Raw genomic sequence first — 10,897 nt, forward strand, 5'->3', positions numbered from 1 at the left:
GTCCCAGAACTATATGTGCAATTGGTTTGGTGGAATACATTAATAGATTAACTGAATAAAAACATAAATCGAAGAAGAAATCCACCATGAAATTAAATCAAATAACCATGTAATTTGAAGTTCTTGTAAAAATGCATTTAGTGTCTTATTGTTTTGTTGGTTTGTTTGGTCTGACTGGTGATGATTTAATGGGGAAAACAAAAAAATTAGCAAAATGGGAGCAGGATGAGATGGACCCACAATTAATACAAAATATTGTATTATATAAACTTTTTAGTTTCTTTCATTAGTTTAGGTTGTGCAGCCTCCAAATCTGGTGATAAACACTATATATATATATATATATATTTATTTTTTTTTTCTTATTGAATGTTATATAATGTTTTGTTTTAATTCTCTATAATATATTGCTTTCGAATTGCCATTTTATAAAACTTTTATAATACTAAATAATTTTTTATTTTATTAATTTTATATATATATTTTTCTTTGATGTTCAGTATATTTGATGATGCTAATAAAGCATTCTTAAAAAAACCTTTTAAAAATCCTTAAAAAACTGTTGTATATAATTTACACACATTAACAGTACACATACAATTCCAGCGTCTGCTTCTTGGTTTTTAATCAGCGCGTGCTGTCCTCAGTTCATAGCTGTTTTTAAAGAGTACAGTCTATGTTTCAGACACAACATATTGATTAGTGCGTCATGCATTACAACACAGTTAAAACGACGCATCAGCGTAGACTGGATTAGATTGGAGTAGTGACGTAGAGGCTTCTATTTTCATTCAAATACCTGTTTTAGTGCTGCAAATTGACTTCACATTCACAATAAACGGCGGTTCACACGCTCTCCCCGCCCTGCACCTCCGGTGGGTGGGACCAAACTGAGCTCTCGCACACAAAGACGTCGATCTGGCGCGAAAGCGCTTTTACCGGCAGCGGGCTGGGGGAGGGTGCGGCTGCACCACGCGGATCGATCGTTGCTGCCGTTGTAACAGGACACCTGCTTTATTTCCACAAAGGGAAAACAACTTTTCTAGTTGTTCTAGTTAAACGACCGTGAAACAAGGGCCATTGGAGTCGCGCGCTATTGTTTAGTGAGCGCGTGTGTACCGGAGTTCTACCGGACGCTGCGCTTCTTTGTTCTGATCTGCGTGTCCCGTAGACTCTCACTGTACTTTGCAGGTTTGCTACCCCATGGTAAGTGCATTTTTACACCAGGATACCATTAACTTGATTTGACATGAATTCAAAGTTAATTTCGTAGGCGTTAACTCGTGGACTGTTGAACATTTCCTGGTCCTTTAATCGGACAGGGAGCTCCTTTACCCCCTTGTTAGTGCGTCTAATCTTTGTGGGAGCAGTAGAGTAATTTAACGGTTACGTTACAGTCACTTCGCAACCGTTGGTTTCTGTGGGACTTTCAATTTGCTGTGGTTTGTTATTATTTCCTGCTAGTGTTAGTGAACTTGACGTGTTATTTCGGTTGTTCTGGTGCTGCAAAAAGCTTGCTTCATGCGGTTAACATATCTGTAGTAATGCATATGCTAAAGAAATATTCTGTTCTATGCATAAAGTATTTTATAAAGGGCGAGCATTTGAGTTTGCGTGTAAAAATGGCGTTTGCAATGCACTTAATGATGATGTTTGCGTGTAAATATTGTGCTTTAAACTTTGCAAATGTGCATTAAAGTATATTGTGAGTTTTACCAATGCATTTGATTTACTGAGTTGACTTTTGCACAGCGTTTTGCCTGTGCACGGCGAAGCATTTTAACTCCACGTGGGCAGGTATCATTTGATCTAATGACCCGTTGTCTTCTCAGACAATCTTGTAGAAGTTCTGCGGCAATGCCGGGAGTCAACACACACACACTGTACGGCTGGGACATGGAGCACTACTTTTTCGACGAGATGGACACCGAGGAGGATTTCTTTAAATCTACAGCCCCCAGCGAGGATATATGGAAGAAATTCGAGCTGCTTCCCACCCCGCCCATGTCGCCCTCGAGGACGCTGGATGGAGACTGGCTCCTGCCGCTACCGGGGGACCGGCTCGGGTGGGCGATGCCAAAGGTTTTAACATGTGACGAGGAGTACGACGGGCTGCACAATTTCGACCCACTGGACATTTTTGGGAATTTGGGCTCTATCGTTATCAAAGACTGCATGTGGAGCGGCTTTTCCACGAGTCCCCGACTGGAAAAAGTTGCGCATGTCGAGCGAACACCGGTGCCTGCTCCGATTCAGACCTCGACCGCACTGAAAGCTGCTCGTTCCGCATCGGGCACGCCCGTGACTGGGACCCAGGCGGCACAGTGTGTGAACCCCGCCGCGGTGCTGGAACTCCCTGTCCCGCGTAACAAGAAGGTGGCTGCAGGCTCCTCCGGTTCCGAGGGTCGATCGGATTCGTCCGGTAAGTGACTACAATACAGCATTGGCATATGCGATATGCGCTTCAGAGTAATGCTAAGACAATGATGTGGTGGTCTGTTGCATAGGATGTTATGAAGTTCAGTTTTAAAAAAGTAATTAATATTTAACTTGCGATTCAGACCAAAATTGACAGCTGGTTAGTGTACATCTCTAAATAAAATTATTCCACAAGAAGTCAAACCATCAGGCTTTCCTTGGGACCAAGTCTCTTGCCAACTAAAAGCTGATGTGGTGTCTGATTTAGTGGAGCAGATTCCATTTTCCTCCTCAAAATGCTGCATTCCTTTCCATTTCTACTCCTAGTTTTTTCCTACTCCTTTCATGTCATTTGCCATTGAAATGACAATGAAAGCTGACATTGTGTTAAAAACCAGCTCATGAAGCTGTAGAGATGATGTGCAACTTCCTTGCCAAAAACTGTAAAGCATTCAGCAGACTGACTTATTAGTGAGGTGAAGTGTGTAAATGATCACACATTGGTTAATAGTTATACAGTGGATGCACTGATGGCATTTGCTTTTTCTAAATGTGCCAAACCTTTTGTTGTCTTAGATGATGATGATGACGAGATTGACGTGGTGACAGTGGACAACCGACCGAAGCGTGGCCGCCCTCCAAGTCGCCGTACGCCAGTAACCATTACCGTAAGCGCTGATCCATTTGGACCATGTCCCAAGCGCTTCCATGTGTCTTTGCACCGGCAACAGCACAATTACGCTGCCCCCTCCCCCGACACGGATCCGGAGGATGACTTTGATGAGATTGAGTCTGTGAGCAAGCGGCCACGTCTGGAGCCCTCATCCTCTCCGTCGTCTCCTCTTTCTTCACCTGCCACATCAGACTCTGAGGACTGCAGCGAGCAGCGTCGGAACTTCTTGGAGAGAAAGAGGAGAGATGACCTTCGCTCGAGGTTCCAGGCGCTCCGGGAGGAGATTCCAGATCTGTCTGCATCCTCAAAGACCTCGAAGGTGGCGATTCTGACACAGGCGACGGAATACTTGCTGCAGCTGCATGCATGCCATCGGCGTCAAGCTCAGGAGAAGAGAAAACTCAAAGCCAAACAACAGCAGCTTCAACGCAGGATCAACGTATTACAGAACTCCTAAAAAACGTCTGCTTTAACATTAATATTTGCAGAGCTCATTATGGATGAGAACTCATTGTTATTCGATAAAATGACACTTAAAACACTGCAGGGAGATCTTTAAAGCCACATTGAATTATGCCCTCCTTGAGGGATCTGTACATGTCTGGGCTCAGCTTTAGACTTTGAGATGTGGAAAACTTGACAATTTGACAATGACAAATGTGCACATGCAATGCCTTCATAAACCTCAGCAGATGGAGATGCCAGAGGAAGTTATATTGGCGAATTTACCTCCATAGCAAGCAGGGTGGGCGGTGTTTGTATGCATGTGGGTGGCGAGGGGACTATGGTGTTCAAACACATTGAGTAGAAAATTTGAAGTGTCTTGTTCATAACTTGATCTGTACAAAATTTGCTGTAAATACTATATTCAGAGGATTTTCTCCTCGTGTTTCTACTCCCAAAACTGCACAGAGATTCTATTTTGTTAAAGAATAAAGCATCTAAAATGACACATTTTCTCAAGTACGCAGTCTTTTCTGAAATTCCAGCGCTTGGCTCCAAAACTAACACTTGCCAAATAACTGTAAACTGCTGACTTTCTCTTTCTAGTTCCTGATATAATGCAAGTGGCTGAATTCCACTGAAACAATGTAGTCACAAAATCAAACTAAGCTTATATCATGTTCTTGATTCACCTGGTGAAAAGTAGATTTTTCTATCCTTGCCAGAAATGAGATGTTTGTCTTAAACTTCTTGTGCAGCGGAACCATTAAGGTTAAAATGAAGATAAGTTTTTCAGATCCTTCCCTCTGTGTTCCTGTTGTTAAAGCAGAAAGAGGAAGTAGTTTGGACTGAAAAAACAGGTAGTTTAAAATCACCTTTACCCCTTTTATCCTGAACAACAGGTTAAACCGTGATGGTAGAGACGTGAAAACTGACTTGTGCTTATGGGAGTATCATTTCACTTGCAATTTGAATAAAAACAAAATTTGTCAGTCACAAACAGAAGTTTATTCTTTCCCTCACACACACTTTAAATGAAGTCACAAATGTCTCATTTTTTCAAAAGAATTCTTTGAGCTGCAGATGTGGGAGAAGTGCACTTTAGGATGCAGGAAGCCAAAAGAGGAAGTAATGCAAGCAGCCCAGTGCCTTTTCCTGTATGTCTGAATTTCTTCACCACATTGGGATTAGTTTAGTGTGTTGTTATAAAAGTTTCAATCTCAAATTAATGCTGTTTTTTTTTTTACTTTGTATTCATCAAAACATCCTGGAAACAGTTTAATGATTGCCACAGAAGCATTTCAGTGTTTTCAACTTTTAATAAGCAAATGTTTCTTGAATACAAAACCACCATATTAGAATGATTACTGAAGGATCATATGACATTGAGGACTGGAGTAATGGCTGCTGAAATTTAATTTGTAAATATATTTTTTAATTACCTTTTTAAATAGTAATAACATTTAACCATATTTTCCTGTTTTTTTTTTTTTAAATAAAGTAATAGACTTCTTTAAAAAATTGGTTATAAAAAAACATTTTACCGTAAACTTCTGAATGGTAGTGTACATTTTTGTTTAACAGATATTTTGACAAAAGAAAGGTATGTGTGTGTATGTATGTATATATATATGTATATAAAATATAGGGGGGGGGGTTATTTGAAAAAGATTTTTATGGATAAAGTTAGATATGAAACTTGCCTGCTATTTTATGTGCATCCCACTGTTAAAATTTGTAATTTTATCTATTGGACATTTTTGTTGGTGCAGATATTATTGGGATCTGGTGTGTTTGTTTTCCATCAGTGCTAAAAAGGTCATATCCGTCTCTTTTCCCTTTTATTCGAAGTATATAACATAAGAATCTACACATAAACAGTGTCTTCTTCTTTCAGACGTACAGCCAATACTGGCACCACTGCTGCCAACCACTGACCCAGACTCCATTCCCATTGAATCACAGGAAGTCAGACAGCTCCAAACAACTGCTGACCCACTGATCCTAATGAAGCTAATCTCTTATTTCGTTCCCACTTCCTAATCCTCTCTGTGATTCTTTCTCTCTTCAATCTCTTTCATTTCTCTTTTTCTCTTTGTCAGAGAGTTATGTAACTGCAGTTACACAGAGAACAAGCTGTGTTTATGTTTCTCCACTCTCAGTCTGTCTCTCACCTCGCTGTCTGTGAGTGTTTTGGTCTGGGTGTGGCACAGAAGCAAGTTTATTGCATTTTACTCACTCTGAAACTCATCTCAATCTTTGTGTCCACATTGTTTATATATATATATATATATCTGTGTGTGTGTGTGTGTGTGTGTGTGTGTGTGTGTAATTAAATTAGCAACAGCCTTTATTGGGTTTGAAATAACCCTAATCTTATTGGTTTAAAAACTACAGCCATCTGGTTGCAATACACATGTCTTATGCACCGAAAGTAATCTCAAAATGGATATGTATATTTTAATGTGTGTTACTGGTCTTATTGTGAATGAATCATTTGTGCATAGATTTTTTTAGAAAAAAAAATATTAAATATAGTTTTTAATCAGAACTTGCTCTTCCCGTGATATGCACACTACTCTCTGCTGACACATACAAGGCCACACTTCACTTAAATCAAATGTATTTAGATCTGCCTATATTACAGTATTCAACATTCACTTTTCAGTGTTTTTTTTATCTTGTTTGATAGCCATTTCACTTAGAAATGCATACAAAGTAAAAGTAATGCGAAAATGTGTAAAGTAAGTCACGTAAGTAGCTGGCCAAAGTCCCTAGTTTTACCCAGCTGGGTAAAGTTCCTGCGGTGGAAACGTGGCATTAGTAACCTTTTTTAAATAAAAATCTCTCACTGCTCCTGAGTCATTGTGCCATTCTTTTTGTTGAAGTGTTGGAAGACTTTTAATCAAATCAAGATGATTTTGTATTAAGTAAAACTAAATGAAACTGCTGTCTTAAATGCAGGAAATACATTTTTTTTTTTGTGAACAGTTTTGCATTTTGAAGTAGAAAAATGAAATATTTTCTTGTAAAATATACTCCCAATTTTGTTTTATGTATAACTTCATTTGTAAGATTTTGTGTTTGTGTGAGTTAGATTCCTAAGTGGTTTTTACATAGGATTTCAGGGGATTGTCTCTATATGTACGTTTAAACAGTTGCATTGTGTGGATGCACTCTCAGAAGAATAGAGAAAGCCTTCAAATGAAACTAGACCCTGTGGCATCATTTGAAACCGCCCCTCTGTACTGTGATTGGCTGAAGAGGTTGTATCTAGCAGTTGGCATTAGATGGGGGGGGGGGGGGGGGTCTTTGTCTATTTGGGCTTTTGTCTTCAATGAGATTTTAGACTGCCAGCCATCAGACCAAAGCTTCAGTTATCGGCAGCACCATGACTGCATTATAACTTCAGTGCATGATCACTAAAGCTGTACAGTTTGCCTGAATGCAATATTAAATTACAGGAATTCTGTGTGCAAGTTGGATATAATAGGTAAAGAGGTGCATCATTTCTAAAAGGCAATACAACAATACATTTACATTTTATTGTAATTTTGTACTAGGCAAGCACTAGAAACTCTGACTCAATGCATATTTGTATTATAACTCAAAATAAAATAATAATAATAATAAAATAATCATAATAATAAGTAGTCACCTGGGAAAGAAGAGCCCTGTAGCATGTTAAATTATGGTCTGTGATGAAGCATGTATGTTCAGTGTATATGTAGACTTAACTGATGTAAACTGAATATAATGTGGGGAAAGGGCGTACAAGCTGAGCTCAGCATAAACATGCTATTGTTATGTAACTCTCTTCTCTTCCCTGCTCTCCCTCATTCTCTCACTCTTGCTTTTTTTAAGATTCATACTCTGATTTTTCAAGCTTTTTGGCATGATAAAATGATCTACAATGGCAACATCCACATTAACATATGAACACAAACTGAAACAACCCATTGATGATCTCATAAACGCCATGCAGTGTGGTATTAGTTGATCCGATGCTGCCCTCTGGTGGAAAAAAAACGCATAAGTTATTGTCGCGTGGACTATATAAAAAAACAGGTTCTAATATGTACAGGGCTCTCAAGTTTTGAACTGAGTTCAGAGTGAGATTTTGCCCGCGGTCGCGATGGCGGCAGGGGTTTGATGGGGACGGGTGTCTGATCTCATAAATGACACATATTCTTACAAATAAAATAATATTTATTTAATTCAGCATTTATTTGTGTGTGTGTGTGAGAGAGAGAGAGAGAAAAAATGGTCAGTGCTGTTTATAGTAGGTGTTGGTAGCTGGTTTTGAGGCCAGGGGTTGGTGGCTCCCATTTGAATCACTGTGGTTCCAGGCCAGCCATTTTTCACAGTTCCATCAAGTGCTAAACTGTTCCTGGTTTTGGTCTTGTTTAATCCCACCATGGAGAAAACCCTCTCAGCATAGGTATTTGAATGAGCAAGCACTAACACTAATGCAGCTATTTTAGAAAGCCTCCCTGCTTATGTCCCTCACACCTTGATGGACACAGGAGTTATCTTGTCTGCAGACCAGTGTTGCCAACTTCTTTCAATGGAAAGTAGCTAAACCCTGCCTGAAAAGTCGCTAAATGTCGCTAGATGACGTCATATGGTAATTACCATATTCATGACGTAGGTGCGTCATATTATCTCGCCCTTTCTGTGCTCATGTACTGCATTTTAATGCTGCAAAAATTCTCAATAAAACGTTTTTTATTATTATATTTTAATGTTTCTGTTGTCAGACAACGGAATTAATATTATAATGACTGAAACGCGGTCCATTAAGACTACATACCAGCTCTCAAAGATGTTAATCTGTGCACTAAAATCCTATTCACGACTATGAAATAACATACACATAAGATTAAGACAATGGTTGAACTGTGATTTCGACTGTACTTGTATGTAAAATAGAGTTTGAAGCAACAGAATATCTTTTTTTAACTGAAAGTGCTGCTCCTCTCTGCTCGCTGAACAGGGCAGATAGAGATGCGTGTGCGCGCGCTGCCTGTGGGGGGGGGGGGGGGTAGAGAGAGAGAGCGCGAGCGCTTGTGCTCGTTCGGCAGTACTGGAGAGTCTCAGAGAATAAATAAGGTCTGTCAAAAAAAAGTCGCTAGATTTGTCGCTAGTCGCTTTTTTGGAAAAAAGTCGCTATGGGGGTTTGAAAAGTCGCTAAATCTAGCGACAAATCCGCTAAGTTGGCAACACTGCTGCAGACTAAGCACCAGTAAAAAGAGCTGGTGGTTCCCATTGTGATGAATGGTGATCGGGTTGACCACTCCTTCTTAAAGGAACACCTACAGGTGGCTGCTCTACATAACCCTCTCTTTTTCCCTGTTTCCAGTGGGTTCTCCACTGTTTCCTCTATGGTCCTCCACAGTCTCTTCCATGCACCCATCCTCTACTGGCACCCTAACTCCCTCCCCTACTGTATTCTCCACAGCCTCCTCCTCTGACCTAGCCACCTTTTTAGGGAGCTGGGCCCGCATTCATAAAGATTCTAAGAATCCTCTCAGAAAACTCTTAATTTAGCTTAAAAACTTTTACGTAGGAGTCTTAGCTTAAAAGCGATTCGGGACCGATCTGAGAGCAACTCTGAGTAAGGAAAAGACAAAAACGTTTATCTTAGTGAGGAGGCGGGGTTGAACCGGTTGCTATGTATGACACAATCTTTTGAAGACTCTGATTGGCTGGTTGTCCAAGAAGGAAAAAAAAGAGTGATTTTAAGTATAGGGTCTATTCTAATCCTCACTTTAAATTTACATGCGTAATTTTTCCTATTTGACCGTTCTCTCTCTCTCTCTCTCTCTCTCACACACACACACACACACACACACACACACACACACACACACACACATTATATGTGTGTATATGAATTCTATTTTTTTATTTACCATGCTTTTAATTTCCTATAAGGTATTTGATTGGCTTAGAATGATAAAAATTGTTCCACTCTTTCCAGTTACAGTGATTGCTGTCCTATTTAAGTGGCGGTTTGAGTGTTGGTTTTAATGTATCAAACATGGAATCAAAGCCAAGAAGAGCGAGAAAGCCAAACTGGACAGAGGAACAGTGTTTACTGTTAGCCCAGTTAATGGATGAACACAAGGCCATTCTTAAAGGAAAATTCAGACACAGCAAGGGACAAGAAGCAGACATGGGACAAACTATTAACGGTTCATTCCCCCTGCTTGTGCGCACCTAAGCCTGCTATATTCATAAATGCAGTTTTTTGAGCTTGCAAGGTGGGAATGTCCAGTGGAAACGAAATGAACTGCGACACAATAAGATGTTCTGAAAGTGCTGTAATTGTTTGTGTGATCACTCTGCTTACAGAAGGTTGTGACAGACCCAAATCATCACTATTGCATTGTTGCATGTTCCCAGTTGCCAAATATTGTAATGTAGTGATTACTTTAATTTATATATTAAATTATATTATATTAAATTATTATATAATCTATACCGTCTTATTAACTCATTGTCATCCATTGTCTGCAACACATTTCTTCTGCCTCTTCATCTTTCTGCCATTTTCTCCTCTGCTAAAGAAACTCTTAAGCCTCTTAAAAGTCCTCGTCTGTGCTCATAACAAATTTTACCTTAAGACCTCTTTTAAGGGATAAGATGCTTTCTGAATTACTTTTTTCTTTACTAGGATTTTTTTCTTTAATTTTAAAAGTAAACGCCCACATTTCTAAGAATTTTCTTAGAATTTTGTCACTAGGAACTACTTTTTGCATTAAGATTCTTTATGAATACGGGCCCAGATCTTTTAGAACAAAGCATGAAAGATTGCTCCTTTGCCTCTTCCCTGACATCTTTGAAATAGACGAATGCAATAATCAATATTATACATTGGATAAAATATAATGAAATAGCCTAGGCAAAACGTTTTGAAAATGGGGACCAGGATGAGGTGCAGTAAAAATAAAAGGAAAGAATTTTTTTTTTTTTTTTTAAACTATTATGGATACTGCCATACAAGTATTATGGATAGGCCTATTATAGAAGTCTCTTATATAAAACTGTCAGAGTAGCCCCGCATCCTCTTCAACGTGTAACTTTGGCAATAAAAAAAATAATAGTGGGCTAATAATAGGCACAAAAGCTACGGCCGACCACGTATAATGGCCAAAATTGCGTGCGTGTCGGGGTCATAATAACCATCAGACCAAAACATATCTTAGACTGTTTTTAAAAAATGTTAAATTAATATATTGATAAAAAAAACATATAGTGAAAATCTGTGTCATTGTCTTGACAAGTCTGTAACCGTAACGTTACCTACTTCAGCGAGCGTCTGGATCTGTGTTGCACACGAGCCTGTAAAAATCTTAC

At 39.2% G+C, this 10,897-nt stretch overlaps 1 protein-coding gene across 2 annotated transcripts; it reads left to right on the top strand.

The window, feature by feature from the left end:
• Positions 1-858: 858 nt before the first annotated feature.
• Positions 859-4,043, top strand: LOC113112499 (protein L-Myc-1a). 2 transcript variants are annotated; one of them, XM_026278133.1, is made up of 3 exons: positions 859-1,206; positions 1,753-2,422; positions 2,995-4,043. In XM_026278133.1, exons 1-3 carry the CDS (start codon positions 1,204-1,206, stop codon positions 3,546-3,548), a joined length of 1,227 nt encoding a protein of 408 aa, XP_026133918.1. In that variant the 5' UTR covers positions 859-1,203; the 3' UTR covers positions 3,549-4,043. The 2 variants fall into 2 exon arrangements, with proteins under 2 accessions (XP_026133918.1, XP_026133919.1); XM_026278134.1 differs by having other exon boundaries at positions 863-1,206; positions 1,833-2,422.
• Positions 4,044-10,897: the final 6,854 nt, after the last annotated feature.

Source organism: Carassius auratus, chromosome 13, assembly GCF_003368295.1.
Source record: "Carassius auratus strain Wakin chromosome 13, ASM336829v1, whole genome shotgun sequence".
NCBI classification, from domain to species: Eukaryota; Metazoa; Chordata; class Actinopteri; order Cypriniformes; family Cyprinidae; genus Carassius; species Carassius auratus.